The 17,411-nt window shown below is 48.4% G+C and overlaps 2 protein-coding genes across 2 annotated transcripts in view; one reads left to right on the top strand and one right to left on the bottom strand.

Moving 5' to 3' along the window:
* Nucleotides 1-6,531, top strand: part of NCBP1 (nuclear cap binding protein subunit 1) — a 34,703-nt gene extending 28,172 nt beyond the window's left edge. Inside the window, exons 20-23 of the mRNA XM_080637165.1 lie at nt 248-362; nt 2,735-2,878; nt 3,302-3,415; nt 4,274-6,531. Coding sequence (XP_080493291.1) covers nt 248-362; nt 2,735-2,878; nt 3,302-3,415; nt 4,274-4,387 — 487 coding nt within the window. The 3' untranslated portion in view covers nt 4,388-6,531. The remainder of the gene's footprint in view (nt 1-247; nt 363-2,734; nt 2,879-3,301; nt 3,416-4,273) is intronic.
* Nucleotides 6,532-7,873: 1,342 nt separating this feature from the next.
* Nucleotides 7,874-15,243, bottom strand: XPA (XPA, DNA damage recognition and repair factor). The gene is made up of 6 exons (XM_080637658.1): nt 14,855-15,243; nt 14,300-14,428; nt 12,057-12,162; nt 10,304-10,469; nt 9,526-9,643; nt 7,874-8,082 (listed from the first exon to the last, which is right to left on the bottom strand). Exons 1-6 carry the CDS (start codon nt 15,039-15,041, stop codon nt 7,934-7,936), a joined length of 855 nt encoding a protein of 284 aa, XP_080493784.1. The 5' UTR covers nt 15,042-15,243; the 3' UTR covers nt 7,874-7,933.
* Between the last annotated feature and the right edge of the window lie 2,168 nt (nt 15,244-17,411).

Raw genomic sequence — 17,411 nt, 5'->3', positions numbered from 1 at the left:
GGTGGAGGTGTGTAGCTCGTACCACCATTGAGAATGGCAGAATTTGATGTTAATAGTCTTGCAGCGTATGAAATATAATGCTGGTTTGGAAGTGTACTGCAAAAAATGGATAAAGAAATTACAGCTAAGCTTTCTTACATTGCACACGTTCCTGTGTGTTCAGTGTTCGCTCAGTGCAATAGATGTTCAAGTATCATCTGAATTTTTTAAATTGAGTGTAGTGTTTTGAGCTTTATGTCTTTCCTAGGTTTTATATCTGGGAGATCTTGCATTCCACGATTCGTAAGATGAATAAGCATGTTCTGAAGATTCACAAAGAACTGGAGGACACTAAGGCAAGATTGGCCAGGCAGCACAAAAGAGTGAGTAATTTGTTTGTAATTTTTAATTGTGTAAAGCTATCTTACACAAACCTGCCTGCTGTCAGACTGATGAATATAGTTGGGTTTGGGAAGGATTGAACGTACATGTTTATCAGGAAGCATCTTGGCGGACACAGTCACCTGTAGCCCTAAGAGATCAAAAACTGGATGCATTTTGTGATGGTAGTAATAACCTGGCAAAATCTTCAGTGGAATTCATTTGCTCTGCTCAAGTGCTCTCTTGCAAGTGGCTCTCTGAATACAAGCATGTTTTCCACTTGCCTTATAATCTCAATTCCAATTACCCTATTAGATAACAATAAGAACAGTTACAAATAATAGTTGAAGAGTACTCTCATGGCTTCTGTGCAGAAGGGCACTGAAATAGCTATTTGCTATTGAAAAGTTGGCTGTTCCTGTGCTTCTCAGGGATGCTGCTGTATTCTGACACTGGCAACTGTCACTTCCTTCTTACACCTTAATTTTCTGAATACCGTTGAGTGATCTCGTTTACTATATACAATAAATAGATGATCAAGCAGCTGCTGTGGTGTGCTGTTCTCCCAGGCAGGGCAGTAGAATGGGGTGAGAGAGTACCTTCTGTGGCAGCTGCAAAAGGCAGGGCTGAAGGAAGCTTGGCTGAATGCACTGCTTAGTTGTGATAGAAGGAAGTCAGTTTACAAACATGTCGAGATTTGCAGAGAGCGGGAGAGGATTTCCATGTTTGTATGTGGTCTGTGAGAATGATCGCCTGCATAAAACCCTCAGCTAGCTCCAGAACTTTGAACAGAGACGCTGGCACATGGCATTGAGTGAGGCTGCTGATGGTTTTTGAAGAAACGTGCACAGAAGTCAGTCTTTTTCCCAGACGTTCCTGTTGAGAGGTCACTAATACCTCAAAGTTTGCCAGTGCCGGTTCATCCCAGCCCCTTCATTCCTTCACTCCCAGCAACAGCCATCCTAGTTGCTTGCATCCTCAGTCCACACTGATCAGCAGTTAATAAATGGCTGTGATTATTGAAGACCTAGATGCAGTCATTGATCTTACAGTGAGGCAAAATGCTTCCCTGGCATCTCTAAACAAATACACCAGTGTTTTCATTTCTGTACTTGTGTCTTGCTGCAGCTCTTTATTACTCAGTACTCTAAATTACTGTCGTGCCAGGAAGAAGCATTTGTATGCAACAGTGAGTAGTTCTGCAGCATGACCATTCCTTCTAGAGGAAGTAAGCCGTCAAGTTTTGATGTCCCCAGCATGAATTGGATTGCTCTACTATGGAATGAGTCCAAGGCTTTCTCTTAGGTCCTATTGATCCTTTAACATTTTGAGTTTAGGAAATCCTTGTAGATGGGGAAAAAGCAAGTTTCTATAGAGAGAATGCAATTAAATTCTCACTTGCTCTGGTAGGTCATTTCTATTTTTCATGCTGATTCAGAGCTGTAACTAGGTTTTGATAGTTTTATGTGCTGTGCATAGGCAAGTGAAGATGTGGCCATATATTTGTCAGATGTTACACATGTGACAAATATTTGAACTTTTGAGCTGCTAATTTATGGGGATTTTTGCACAGAAACAATTCTATGAGACTGAATCACTATACGTACCATAATTCGTAAGATTCTGCCTTTCCTCCTGTATCCCTTATAATCTTGTGTAAGACTTTTTTACCTGAGCTCCCAAGTCTGGTACCGCTGTGTATTTTGTATTTTTGTTGTAGTTTTGCTTTGGTTTCGAGGCCATGAGAACATGGCCATGTTCCTAGTTAGTAGTTCGGTTTCCATGCTGACCCTTTGTAGTCTGAGAGCATCTCTTTTGATCATGCGTATAGAGGGTCCCCACTTGAACACAATGCTCTGCATTTTCTCATCTTCCTTCTGTGCTAACCAGCCAGATTCATCTGAGTTCTTCGACAGAGTGTTTTACTTTTTGGAGCCCTGAGATCTCAGAACTGTTCATTGAATGAATTATCTGCCCTGCTGCAGTAGACACAATTTTAAAAATCTATGCCAGATTTCTTTTTTAAAGCTGTTCATTATCTGGTAATGATGAAGTCAGCAGGGGTATTATTACCTTTTACTGTGTTTCCACTAAATAAAGGACTGATCAATCTTTTAAGCTTTGTTACTGCTAGTTTTTTTTCCCAGGGCTTTCCCAAATTGGCATTTTTTCCTTCCAGATTTCTTCCCTGAATTATGTTCAAAGTACATGTCCTTCAAAATACAGTACTTTCCCAAGATACAGAGCAGCTTCAGATGCTGCTCTTAAGTTGCTTTGCAGACCTCTTCCGCATTCCGCATGGAACCATAGGGCATTAACAGTTCCCATAGGTAGCCAGGTTGCTTAGTTAGTCCTGTGTTGTTGTCCGTTACAGCGAGACAGTGATGATGACGATGATGATGATGACCGCAGCACTGATCGGGAGGATGGGCCACTGGAAGAACAAATAGAGCGCCTGCAGGAAAAAGTAGAGTCAGCGCAGAGCGAGCAGAAGAATCTCTTCCTTGTTATCTTCCAGGTGATGGGTGGTCTTGTTCTCCCTCTCAAGCTTTAGTGTGATGGGATTTATAAGCTTTCAGTGTCACTGGTATCTCTTGCATCTTCTTGGAGTAAAAACATGGGAAAGGGTTGAAGGGTTTACTATGGGTTAGAATCAGTCCAGATCATCCCCTTGCAAAGACTGCTTCTGAGCAGGACCTGCTCAGTTTCGAGTGCTGGGGACCAGGTGAGTTCTACTAGTGTACAGTTTCTGGAACAATCAGAAGGTAACTGGATTGTAGTTGCTTACTAAATTCGGTGTTATCCAAACAAAATAATTAAAGATAATTTTTCTCACATTGATGTCAAAGCTGCTATCGCCCGTATCCTCTTAGCTGAGTTTAGGGTCCCTCATTTTACAGGACTTAAGGTTTGTTTTTCTTTTCTTTTTCCTCTGCTGCAGCGTTTCATTATGCTGTTAACTGAGCACTTGGTGCGCTGCGAGACGGGTGGAATTGATGTATTCACACCCTGGTACAAGAGCTGTATAGAGAGGTTGCAGCAGATCTTCCTACAGGTAGGTGTGTGGAGGGCTGCGGGCAGGGGATGCCGACGGAGAGCGCCGTGCCTGGAGCAGTGCGCGGCGCCTGGGAGCTGCAGCAGGTGGCAGTAGCACGCTGCTGTGAGGGCTGGTGTGGGGTAAGGACGTGGCTCTGCCTCTGGCCACGTCTCTGACACAGATTGGTGGAGAAACTGATTCTTGATCCGTTCCCACACTGTGAGCGTGCTGCAAAAAGGTACCGACGTGTGATTAGGAATTTTGCCGAGCTCCTCTTAACTGTGTGTTCATAGTACGGATAAAATGGAGAGTAACCTAGGATGCCAAAATAGATGTCTTTAAAATAAGTGGATTAAAGTATTGCAGAATTCCTTCTAGTAAGATGCATAAATATCTATTAAAGGTCATTTTTGAATTCTTGGCTCTGTATTAAATCAGGTAACAAGCACAGGTGGCTGCATGAAAGTGACAGGAATGTAAAATTGCACCTGTATGAGCAGTGGAACGGTAGAGGAGTGGGACTGGTAGTGTAGTCCCCCTCTGAGCTGAACCCTTCATGGGTAGTAGGTCTGTCTCCAGAGGAAAGCAAGCATCGTGATTCTCTTAGGAATCTCTGCAGTTGCATGGGATCCTGTGCACAATTCAGGATCCAGGAGTGAGGAGCTACAGGGAGCTCTTCAAACAGGACTTCCACACTTGCTTGCTTCTTGCAGTCAGTGTGGCTCATTGTCACACTTGCCTTGTGGCTACTGTGCTGTGGAAACGAGATGTGCTTAACAACTTCAACGAAAACATTTGACTTGTGATTGTCTTGACCTCTCTGCATGTTCTTACACAAATACAAATGAAATGTGTTTTGTTTGTTTTATCTGCCAGCATCACCAGATCATCCAGCAATACATGGTTACCCTAGAGAACCTCCTGTTTACAGCTGAACTGGACCACCATATACTGGCCGTGTTTCAGCAATTCTGTGCTCTGCAGGCTTGAGGATTATTCACGGGCAAAGTCTTGCCTGCAGGACTTTAGTGAATTTAATGTTTGGTTTTTTTACATTATAAAACTTGATATGGGGATAGAAAAATTTTTTGACTAAAACTGGCTTTCGTGTGCTCCAATATAAAACAATACAATACTCTAACCAACAGCAAACTGTGTAAGCATCATAAGCCTTATAAGAGATGGCTGATAGGGGATAGACGTGAAGTAAGAACTATTTTCTTCATCTTTTAACTTGGTTTGACTTCTGACTTTATGATAGTATTTTCGTTTCTTGGTTTTTATTTGTATAAAAATCATGAGAAAAAGAAAAGCCAAAAAAAAAAAAGCCCCGACATAAAAGCCCACGAACAATGGAATTTGTTAGCCTGGCCCTTAAATCATAGGAACTACAGAAATGAGAAACAGTTGATTACTGGTTTGTGAGTATGAAAGGGATGCACCTTCTCGGTGAAGTGTGGTAACTTCTCTAGTATGGCATAGAAAAAGTGTCTTAACTTTGGGGATGTGAAACACTTGAGTTTAAGCTTTCAAAGTAGTATAGAGCATTTGGCTTTGTTACCAAGCCAGCTAGATTTTCAGTTTGGAAGAACATGGTTGTAATACAGTTGGAATATGTGTTTTTAAATTTATTATGTAGTGTCTTGTTACAGCAGCTACAAAGAAGTGGTAGAGGAACTTCATGGGCAGCATCTGAAAAACTCAGCCCTCCTCACAGTGTGGTCGAAGAGTCATAAACTGCTCCTGTCAGGAGTCTTTACTGGTACACAGAGACAGCAAACCAGGGCTGGAGTGGAACAGACCAGGGAACTTCCATGCTTCAGGCCCTACCTGGGTGCTGGGAGCTCCAGCATCTGGTGCCAGGGCAGCTTCTGGCAGGACCTGCTTCAGCTTCTTCCTGTATTTCAGCCTCTTGGGCTGCCACACTTGCACTAGGCTGGACCGCAGGGATGCCAGAAATCTTCCCAGTAATGGTGCTGGATGAACCAAGTACTCTCCCTTTATCTAGCTCAGTAACCGCAACTTTGCAGTATCTGCATCTGCTGCCGTGCCCTTGGTTTAGACATGCGATAACAGCACGCAGTTCCTGTGTCTTCAGAAAACATTTTAGTGCTGAATTAGGTGGTATCTCACAGTGGAGGCAAAACAACCCGAGAATAGAGTAGCCTCAGTTTTGAGTTACACAGATAACATTACGTACATAAACAGCAAGCCAGCGTGGTGTCTATTAGGGTAAGCAGTGACAGATGGTAAGGCGCTGCCTTAGGTGCTCCAGTTTGCTAGCATACAGGGCATTTCCAGGCTGCTCTTAGCCTCTTGATTTTTCAGGTGAATATTGAAAGGGTTGCATAGCCATTGCTGTTTAGTTTAAGCTTAGAAAGAGATGAGCTTTGAGCAGGTCTGTTCCTGTATGATTTATTTGCTTTCTAAGCACTGTACCTATTAAGGTATTTCAGCAATACTTCAGGATCAGCTGATCTCCTGATCAACCAAGGGGGTTAGAAACGGAGCTTCCTATTTTTACCTAAGTTTGTAAGTGGCCAATAGCATTCTCATATATCCTCATAGACTTAGATTTGTTACTTCTTTCTCTGCTTTACCTTTTCTGGTTTGGTTCTTCCTTCCATTACTTCAGGGTATACTGTTACTTCTTGTAAATTTGCTTTATGCAAGGGTTTTGCCAGCCATGCACAGACTAATACTTCAGATATTTTTTTGTTACTGTTCTTGAATAATCAAATAGTTGTTTGGGTCTTTTTTAAAGAAACATTTAATACTGTAGAGATTTTAATTGGGTTTTGATAGTTTTTTCACTGGCTTGGACCAGTGTCAGAGTTCTGATACTAGCTAATGGTGGGGGTCTGACTATAAATGTGACTTCCATAAAACTGATAATGCAGTTAGTTAAAACTTGCGAACCTGTAACTTCCTCTGAGCCTTGACAAATACGGGTGCTTGAGATCCAGTTGCACATGCCTGAGCGCATAATCCTACAATTTAAAACCACCTAGCACTGTCTTTCAGAATCGATTTGATTTACATTGGCGTTCATGGGCTGTGATGACATTTCCTGCCACCTTCCCCTCACTATGGGTCCAGCGCTGTACACCTGACTTGGCCGGCACACTGGGGACGCTCACAAAGCAATACCAGCAGCTGACTGGACAACCCCGCAACTGCCGAAGCATGGGGGGTGGTGGGTAGTGTAAAGATGCTGTAGAAATGTGGTGCGGTTGGGGGAAAAAATGCACAATTAAAAATAAATGAAGGTGAACCAGGTTGTTACTGCAGTGTCTGTCCTGCTTCTTCTGGGGGCTCTGACACAACGATGATGGGGGGGGTGGGTTCTGGTTTGGGGTTCATGAGGCCGGGGTGGAGCAGTTTCGTTTCCGCGGGGCCGTGGCTGGTCCCCTGACTAATACACCGCCAGCGCTTCTCCTCCTGGCACCACGGGCTGCTCCAGCAGCCTCCCTTGTCCTCCTGCGGGCCGGGCGAGGCAAGTGTGGTGCTGCCAGTGCCGCGGGGGCTGGCGGGGAACCCTCCTCTGCTTTCCGCCTCCCGGCTGCAGGGCGGACGGGCCGGGCCGGGCCGGGCGCCGGTGCTGCGGCATGCCCGGCGGCCGTGAGTCAGCGCCCAGCACATACCGGCCCTGCAGAGGAGATACACGCGGCCCAGCGCAGCGCCGGGACCGGCCTTCTGCCGAGGTGCCCCGGTCCCAGTGGTGGGGGAGGCGCTGCCTGCCCGGAGAGGGCAGTGAAGGCTCGTTCAGGGACCACCGCCGCCTGCCCACCCCCCACTCCGGCACCTCTGCCTTTGGCGTTTCAGTTCACAGCAGCAGGGGCCCGGGCCCCCGAGCCTCCGGAGACTTCGCAGGTTTTTGCTATGTGCATAATGGCAAACAAACGCAGAGCGTGTTCCCTCATTTCCGTCACTTCCACCAGCATTCCACGACAGCTGTTAAGATCCGAAATTTGCACCTGAAAGCAAATCCACCCCCTATTGAAAGCAAACGGTTGGGTGCGCTTAAGAGATCTACCTTGGAATGCCACTTCCCTCCTGCCCCCGAGGAAAGGCATTTACCCTTTTCAGTTGCAAATTTCGGACAGAGCAGCGGTGTGAGAGTAGCCTTGGTCTCCGGCCCGAAACTTAGGGGGGGCTGAAACGCTGCAGAGGATACTGCTAACAACCCTCCCTTATGAATCACGCCGAGACGTGTCAGAACCTCCCCAGAGCAGGCGCCGTTCCTCTTGGGAACGCTCTCCTTCAATGGAGCCGAATCTCCCAGCTCAGGTCTCCCACCAGCAGGGAAGTTGCTGTATCAGCCAGATGCCCCCTCCCCCAGTAACAGCAAACCGGACCAGCCAGATCGAGCGTAAAACCCAACGCTTATTGTTCTGTACTGAGCTTCTCACAACCAATGAACCCCATTCCTCACAGAATTCGGCAACAGCTTGTTCATAATTAGCATTTATTTGACTTCGATACAAAATACCATTAAAAAGATAATTAAAGGGTGTGTGGGGGGAATGATTATCACTACATCTTCTCGTAAGTTAATTCATGGCCACATACAGTACATGTCTTTTTATAGGTAGATTCGTCAATGCTTTCTTCTGGTCCATACTCATGTTCGTGGATACTGGTTTTTTTCTTCCACAGACTACTCCTCACGGCACGGCGGAGTTCTGATGGGAAATACAAGAAAATTTTAAGGTTTTGGTAAATCTTTAGCAATAGTTAATAACACTCGAGCTAACCAGGGCTACAGATGCCAATCTGTCTGTTGCCTGTCTTCCATGCATTCTGGTGAGAATCTGCTACTGCAGGAACAAGCTATGACTTGCCTGGCAACCTTTGCCTTGCTTGCATCTTTTAAAGGAGGAGAACTAGCCTAACAACGCTGTCTCACACGGAAAAATTTTCCATACGAAGTACATATACATTGCCCACTGCCTTTTTACACAGAGCCATTCCAAGGTATCCAAGAGGGGTCAGTGCAATGCAGAGTTTTCGCAAGAACACCCCATTTGTTTTACCCGGGCAGGGCAGAGCACATCTCATTCTGGTCACAGCAAGCCTCTTGGATGAGCTGGCACTCTCAGCTCCAGGCCCAGTGCTGCGAGTTGCACCACAGCAGCCACAGTGAAGCCGGTGGGTTCCAGGCGAGCAGGGCCTGCCGAGCCCGGGATGCTTCTCCGGACGTTGCTAGCACACGGAGCAGCACAACGCCGCCACGTCGGAGCCAAGCTGCTCAGGCTGCGCATCCCGTCGCGTTTAGGCCTGTGCTTGTACTCTGCTCCGGCATCTTGGCTACACCCGGGCCCGGTCGCCCCATGCGCCACAGCCAGCACCGCACAGCACAGCACGGCACGGCATGGCACAGCACAGCATAGCCGGGTTATTTGCTCAGCCTCATGCTGGGCCGCTGCCAGACAATACCAGTACAGCCAGTCTGAGCTCTGCCCTCAGACTGCCGACCCAGAGGGAAGCACAGATGGGTGGCACAGACACCATGGTAAGCCACAGCTCTTATGAAGGAGCACGTGGTCTTCCTTAAGATTTCAGCATGTCTGTGCTCAAAGTATTTTTAAAAAGTTCCACTCTCCTAAATAATAATTTTTCAGGAAAAAACAAGGATAATGAGCAGTAAAACCAGCAGCTGGGGATGCTGTTAACAGTGGGAAAAGGCATTTTCTACTTTTACATTTACTCCACCTGAAAGCACATGCATGACAGAATTATAACCCATTGCCACAAAAATCCACAGTCTCCCCAAGTCAGAAAACATAACAGAAACAATCTATGGCACATTCCGGCTCATAAGAAAAAAACATTTAAAGCATCATAGTGAACCATTGTAGTTGATTTCTCTCACACCATGTCCACAGGACAACAGGCTAATTCAGGTTGGAAAGGACCTCAGCTCCCTACCAGAGGTCCAACCCTCTGCCCAAAATAGTCAGCTATGAGGTCAGACCAGGCTGCTCTGGGCTTACCCACACAGCTCCTGAAAGCCTCCATTTTGCCACACTGAAAGTATTCTGAATACTTTCATCAGATGCAGAAACAAATTCAAGCAGAACTGTACTTCACTTCAGGTACTGCAGTATGTAAGTTTAACTCTTTACCTTTAACTTTCTTATCAAACTTCTTCTGTTTCATCTTCTCTCTGTTACCACGGCGCAGTTCCTTTGCTTCTTGCAATGATTCTTCACTACCCCAGACCTCAAGGGAACGCTCGATGACCTACAGGATGGACAGACATATGTTTCTTTTTGCCCTGAAATTATAAAAGTAAACTATTCTAACTCACAAATGTAATTCTTTTCCCCTACACAAGCCAATCCAATCTTGCCTCAGCCTCCCATCTGTCTCTCAGCTTTTGACTGCAAACATGCATTCCTTCCACAGTAAAAGGCAACACTGATTTTTAGTATTAGTAGATGCAACAAGTCAAACCCATCTCTAATTCTGCACATATTCAACTAAAGCAGAAGCACACCTACAAAAGTAGCAAACAAGACAAGTGCCCTAGAAAACCTACTTGCCTTTCCTGCTGCCTCTGAGGGGAGAGCAGCAAACACGAGGCCACAGCTACAAAGGACTGCGCACAGCAGCAGCTGCCCCACACCATTTCAGTGTCACTGAAAGGCCATGTGCTTCATGACCTGCAGCTGTGCACACCGAGCTGTGGGCCATGAACATCTTTACAACGCTCCCAAATCATGGACACTTCCATGAGTTTGCACCACAGCTCTTTAACGATACAGAAAATTTACCCCAGCTACCCAGAATATACTTGGATTTGACAAAGTCATTCAGAAATCAGAACCAAAGCGCCAATATTTTGGCTAACAAAGTTGTAAGGAGGTAAAAAGAGTTCTGGAATATACTAAGTTTCGGTACCTGTGGTTTTAAATAAAGTTTCATGTCACCCCATCGTGAATTATGAGGGTTTTTCTTCACAATGAATCTGAGCACTGGTTCCCTCTTATCCAAATCACAGTCTTTAAGAAGATACTCTTCTTTCGCTTCTGTCCTTGTTATAAGCTTATGCTTATCTTCTGTGTCTCTGGAAGACAAAAAGCTGCACCTAAAAGTCCTGTTATTAACATCTAAGTCCCCACCATTTCTAACATTCCTGAAATACAGGCTGCCCTCATCCTCTCAGTTTTTTATGTATGCAAATAACTTTGGATTCTGACCATCTACAGCTAAACTCCAGGCTGGGTTTACAGAAATTAAGTTCAAAAGTTCTCCCATTTGAGCACACGTAGGCCGAGAAGCCTGTTTTTCTAGAAGTGCTTTTCTTACATATTCTTACAAGAGGGAGTAGCTGAAACTTAAAAAGCATGAATAATTTTAGGTATTCGCCTAACCCAGATGCAACTCGAAAGGAAAAAAGCACAAGCCTGACACATGGTCAAAAGAGAAAGAATACGTAATGCAAGACAGGTCAGATCACCTGAGAATATACACACTCCATATGCTTCTAGATCCCAGAATCAGATTAGCAACACGGGCAGTGCACTCGCTTCCAAATGAAAATAGGTGGAGGAACCGTGCAATAAGGACTTTAGATTTTACCAGTCAGTGAAAAGCTCTGCAGCCACAGCAGCGTTTGTGAGTTAATGAAAAAAACCCTACATTTACGCAATCCTGACTGAAGTGTAACTTGAATTGCGAGCCGGAACAATCTGCCAAACAGTAATTGCTAGCAACGGCCATCAAGGAAGCGCTGCTGCCAATGCAGCTTTACTAGAATTCAAAGTTCACCGTAAAAGCTAATGCAGCAACGAATCGGTAGTGCTCAGCTGCAAGACCTCCGACAGAAAACCACTCCTCAGCCTCGGAGCCCTCTGCTTGACAAGCTCCATCCACCCACTTTATCTTGGAGACAGCACTTTGCCTCTAATGACTGAGCTGCCCACACCATGTGCACACCCTGGCCACTCCCTGTAGTAAGCAGGGAAGCTCTCAGAACAAACTCCCAGCTGCTATCTTTGTTTTTTTTTTTTTTCCTCCCCCATTCATTCTGACACTAATGGCTGGCTGGCTGCTGCTTCAGAGTCCGTTTCACTACCCCGGTTATCTCTGCAGCTTTTGGAGCGTTTTCTGTTTGAGATAAGTGCCTTCTGCCCAAGGTCGAACTCCTGCTTACCATGCAGCTCAACCCGTTAACATCACACGGGGATTCTGCCCTTTGGCTCCCTGCTCTCTTGTGCTGATCAAAGTACTAACTTTGCTCAGGTTAATTCCCGAGGACTGCAAATACTCTCTTAATCCCCGCACTGCTTCAGAAAGCGGGTACTCTGCGTTCTATCAGCATTTTGCGTAGCCGTGGTCTGCCACACCGAACACACTTCCATGCCGACAAGCACACTTTATCGCCCTCTAAGCCACCATGTTTCCACCACGTTAACGCCAAAACCCCACTGATGTTCCTTAATCCCGACACAGACTCACGAAACAATGCGCTGTTCTTCACTCCCATAAGGGGAAATACAGGTAATCCCACAACCCCGTTTACTTTTTCAGTAAGTATTTACTGATAAAGGTCTCTCTGCCGACAGCTTCTTTGAGTAATCAGCACATTTATAATTAACTCTAGCATAGCCAGCAATCTTTAAAGCTTTCTTCTGCTGATTATTTGCAATACCTGCAATTATCACATGTTGCCCAATCAAAGTGCTGCATAAGGTACGAATCCATGAATTCTTTGCCACAGTCTCCACAGATGAGATAGTCAAATTCTAGCACAGGTGCTAATGGAAAAAGAAATTTTTGTTGTTTTTTAGGGAACTGCAACATTAAAAGCCAAACATCTGGAATTGGTATTACAGGAGACTTTACTAAAATTCACATTATAGAGGTATTTGTTACAGACTAGTTTCACTCCTCTACTGAAGTTGTCCCCAACAGATACAAGTACAAATTCAAACCCATTATCATTTAATCCCATCTCTGCCCCTGTATTTTTTTTCTTGCTGGAAAGTTAACTGTACAAAGTATTCGATTTCAGCATTGAAATGCACACATTTGTTTCGACTTAGCCATTGTTAAAAAAAAATAAAACAAACAAAAAAACCCCAACAAAACACACACACACAAAAAAAAACAAACCAAGAAAAACTCTCTCAATTTCCTCATGAAGTGCTTCATATCCCCTCCTCCTACAGCTTCCTCCATTCTGGCCCTCCAAAATACGCCCCGATTTAGAGAGGACGTGCAGGCAGTAACAGGAGGAAGCAGAGAAGGGGATGCAGTTTGAAGAGGGTGGCGTGAGCAGGAAGTGGCACTGGAGCAGCACTGGTATCATAGTCCTCTCAGTCTGCTCCAGTTTTTTTCCTAGCTCAGCCACACCTGCCTCTCCCCTAAACGAGCTCAATGGAGGCATGAGATGGTTGCAAAAGCTCTTTCTTGTCTGTTCCAGGTGGCAGAAACGGAGGAGGATGGCCAGAGAGCTGCTAGGAGTGGAATGGGGATGGAGCTCCACTACAATCCTCTCCCCAAGCCCTCTCAGCACTGCTCCAAGCCCAGACTCATCTCACTGCCGGCTACCGCTGCTGGACGCATCCTCGCCGGGCAGATCACCTCCAGCGTCATCGCCATCCGCTTTACGTTCCGTGGGACACCGAGAAACACCGCAGCTATGAGAATCGCTCCTCTAGCAGTAACATTGCAATTCTAACAAAAATTCTAACATTTTTATACAGTTTCACGCGCTAGAAGTGAGGCAATGCCGCAGAATTTTAACAATACCTGAAAGATAAGATTAATGCTTGATATGCAGCACCATACATTTTTAATTACGGTTGCATTTATAGCAGATTCGATCTAGCAAACGCGACATTTTATGCCAATTCAGCCCCGCAAGCGACAGGGGGGGATGCTCAGTACTTCACATAGTCATGCTCTTACATCACGTTTCATCATTTCAGGCAGTACTCCCGACCGTAGAGGCATTTTATTAAGACAATGACATCAAGAATTACACAGCAAAAACCACCTCCCCCCGTGCAAACGCATCCCAGATCCACTTAATTTATTGTTAAACATTTATACCTCAAAAGAAGTAAAACTGCTCATAATTTACAAGCCTAATGAATCTGGTGGCGATTTCTAACAAAGAGATACTGCACCAATAGCCCCGCAGCCGATTCAGAGCAGAACAAAGCAAGACAAAGGCAATCCCAGAGAAGAAATTGGATCTATTTTGGGATCCTTACTTCTCCATTTGCTTTTTGGAGGGAGAATATCACTAGACAATGTGTTGAAATCCTCCACCAACGGATCAGCAATTTGGCGTCAGAGTACGTTTTATAACGCTAAAAGCTGGCACTGCAGCAGTGCTCTCATCTCAGCACAAACGCCATCAACCTCTAAATTCCCAAAACCAACGAAATCCCGCGGATTCACACTTACTTTGCTCTTAAAATTCCAATTCCCGAAAGAAATCGTAGAAATAAGGTTTATCGAAGGAAGAAAAAAAAAAAAAAAAAAAAAAAGAAGAAACGTGCTATATATACCCAAGGGCACTGGCTGTGTCCCACTTCCGCGGCTTAAAATTCTCCATTTTTAATTACCGCGTGCTTAATGCTGAAAGAATTCGGACGCGCCAGGAATTCAGCACATCCAGAAAGGGGAAACGAAAAGAAGGAAAATGGAGGGGAGGGAAAGAAGCGAAAAAGAAAAAAAAGGGAAAAAAAAAGAGGGGGAGAAGAAAGGGTGGGAAAAAGCCCGGGAAAAAGAGAAAGGCGCCCTCTCTCCCGCGCCCTCCCGCCCATGCCGCCGCTCGCTGCTGCCCCCGCTCCTTCCTGCCCTCCCGCGCCAGCCCCGCGCACTCGGCGCCGCCTCTTTCCTGCTCCGCTCCCTCCCCCGAGGGTCTCTGGCTTTTTTTACCGGGGGGATGCACGATTTTCCCGGCGCCGCCGCCGGGCCCTTCCTCCAGCTCCTCCTCCTCCTCCTCCTCCAGGAAGAAGCCCCCTCCCGTATCCACGACCTTGGCGGGGGCCCTCACCCGCTGGCCGCCTGCGGAAGACAAACGAGGCGCCGCGTTAAGTGCCGCGGCTGGAGCCGCCGCCAGCAGGGGGCGCGCCTGCGCACCCCCCATCTTCCCCCACACCATTCCTCTCTTCTCCCCCCCCCCCCCCCCTTCCCTCCCAACCCCCCCCCCCCGGGCGCGCGCGCGAAGCCGGGGGCCCGGCGCGCGCGCGCGATGGACCTCCTTTTCCCCCCCTCCCCCCCATCCAGCAGCGTGGGGGAAGGGAGGGGGCCCTCGCGCCTCGTGGTTTACCCCCCTTCCCCCCCCCACCTCCTGCGCTCCCCTTCCCCCCCCCCCGCTCCTTCTCCCGCCGCCTCGAGGAGCTCCCACCCCCCCCCCCCCGCCCCCCAAGAAAAGAAAGAAGGGCGCGGGGAGCTGCCCGGCGAAGCCGGGACACTCCAGCGCCGTCCGACCTGCGGCAGGATAGGGCCGAGCCGCCAGCCGCGCCTGCCGCAGTGCCAGCGCTCGTTGCCGGTTCCGCTCCATCTTCGCCAGCGCTGCCGTCGAAAGTGACGGTCGCTCGCCCGATGCCGCCGAGGTCTCCACTTTCTCAGCCGCCGGGACGGGTGCTGGTGCTGGTGCCGGTGCCGCACCCGCCATGGCGGCGGCGGAGGAGGCGCGGAGCGCCGCGGATGCCCCCCTTGCTCCGACAGCCGCGACTCGCCCTTCCCCTCGCACGAGTCGCGCCGCACTGCGCCGGCGCACAGCGCGAGGCGGGGGAGGGGGCGATAGGGGCGAGGCCCCCACGCATGCGCGCAACCGCCGCCTCGCCTCCCCGCACCGCCACGGCGGACCCCGCCTCTCCGCCGCGCGGGGCGTGCCGGGATCCGCGGCGGGTGGGGGGGGTTGCAAGGGGGGGGGGGGGAAGGGGTGCGCGGGGTCTGGCGGGGCGGGGGCCTGCGTGGCGTGAGGCCACGAGGGGCTGGGGGGTGGGGGTGTCCGGGAAACGGACGGGGCGTTCGAGAGAAGGGGACGAAGAGCGGGGGTCGCCGCAGCGGCGGACCCGGTTTTGGGTCCCGCTGCGGGTATCGGGGTGGGGTAGGGAGGGGGAGGGGAGCCATGACCCTGCGATTTCCGCGCTGGGCCGCGTGTGCCGCTTCGAGCGCTTTCTGCAGCACCCCCCGCTGCGGGCTTGGGCAACCCTGTGGAGAGAAAAAAAGCAGACACCGCACCGCCCGTTCCTCCCTTCCCCTTCCCCCCCGCCCGGCGCGGCGGCAGGAATTCCTGAGCAGCGTCACCCGCCAGATCCCCCCCTTTGTCCGCCTCCCCGCGCCCGCCGCAGCGCCGCGCCGGCCGGGACGCCCCGGTTTTCCACACGCGCGCCATTCCCCGTTCCTCCGCCCGCAGAGAGCGCGGCCCCGGTTCCCCCGGGCGCGGCCGCGGCAGCGCCTCGCCGGGCCTGCCCGAGCAGCTCCCGAGCACGTTTTTCCGCCCCGAAAAAAAAAAAAAAAAAAAGACACTGAACTGGTTCGGCGGCTGCTCGGGGCACCGGGTGACCCGCGCCGCGCTCAGCATGGCACCGGAGCACTCGCTTACCGACATTCCCGCCGCTACCTTTAATGGTTGCGCGTGATGCGAGAGCCCGGAGAGAACAAATGCAGCCTGTAGCCTTCCTTATTGATGAGATACACGTAAATGGCTTTGTCATGCAAATGTGGCTCTAAGCCACTTTCATATAAAGCCAGCTTAATGCCCAACAGCCAGTGACCCTCCCTCGTCCGTTAGGCAGCGCCTGCCCCGTCCTTGAAGAAACAGGGACGGCTGCGCTGGGGCAGATGTTGGCTCCGGCCACCATGCCGAAGTGGTGTGACCTTACAGCGCTGAAAGGAGTCGTGTCCCCGTAGTCTAGTCCTCCCCACCCCATCCCCCAAAATAAGGCCTCTCTCTTCCACGAAACGAGATTTCCTGCCAATCCGTCCCCGCTGCCCTCAGAAAACATCCCCAGTGCTTCTCGGTCCCTTTTCTCCCTGCTCGCAGCGACTAGCCGGCATAAGCCGGGCTTCTGCTGTGCCGAAAAACACATTTTGATTTCCTTTGCAGGCTGGTACTAACTTTAGGCAGCAGCCGGCAGAGTGTGCTGTGAACGCTGCGGAAAGGACACCCCGCTTCTGGGAATTTTTTAAATATACGTACATATATATATATATATATATATTTAAACGCGGATGAAGACATCTTAAGTGGTTCAAATATCTGCATGAGCAGTTGGTAGTTCCTCCTGTCAATTACAATACTGGTCTCGTCACAGATCACAGAACCTCCTCCTTAAAAATTAATAGCCGAGTCATACTAAACTGCCCGCTTCCAGCAAGATTGCTTTTCAGTGTTTGTGCAAAGTTGGAAACTCGCCACAATGAGCATGTCCGGACACCTTTCACGGTCACAGAGAAGGGTCTGCAGCACGAGGTGTTTAATAGATGAAAATTCAAATTGTAATCCTGGCCTACCGGAAGCAGCTTACGAAACGGAGCAGCATGAGCATACATTTCTGCAGCCTCATTACACTCTCCTTTGGAATTACCGACGGTAGAGTTACAGAGAGATTAATAAATGCGTTAGAAGTAAGTAAAATAGCAGTAGTTTTAAGCAAAATGTTTACTACGTGGCTTGGAAAGTTTCTGCTTGAAAAGTAAACACAACTTATCTGTGGATTCCTGATTTTATTCGGGTGTCAGTCTTTTCTCCCTGGCTCTCTATGAGTGGAAATTTCGGGAATAATGAACTTTCGAGTTGTGCTTGGGGATTAACAAGCAGTTCATTCACAAACCAAAAACCGAAACTGCGTTAAATTGAAGTCAAGTTTGGGACACTCTGTGAGCGGTTTAAGTGCAGAAGGTCATTATTAATTACGCAAACAAACTGAAAATGAGAATTAGAAGGAAATCAGAAGACACAAACAAAAGCAGATTCAGAGGCAAGGCACTCAGACAGAGCTGGCGGTGGGCAGCAGCTATCTGTGCAGTGCACTAG

The sequence above is a fragment of the Psittacula echo genome (genome assembly GCF_963264785.1).
Source record: "Psittacula echo genome assembly, chromosome: Z".
In the NCBI taxonomy this organism is placed as follows: domain Eukaryota; kingdom Metazoa; phylum Chordata; class Aves; order Psittaciformes; family Psittacidae; genus Psittacula; species Psittacula echo.
This window is presented reverse-complemented; position numbering and strand designations above follow the sequence as displayed.

Coding starts and splice junctions, on each gene's coding strand:
- XPA (XM_080637658.1), bottom strand. CDS start 15,041: ATGGCGGGTGCGGCACCGGCACCAGCACCAGCACCCGTCCCGGCGGCT. Junction 12,163..14,299: donor GAAAATCGTGCATCCCCCCG/GTAAAAAAAGCC, acceptor TTTTTCCATTAG/CACCTGTGCTAGAATTTGAC. Junction 10,470..12,056: donor GCAACATGTGATAATTGCAG/GTATTGCAAATA, acceptor TTTGTCTTCCAG/AGACACAGAAGATAAGCATA.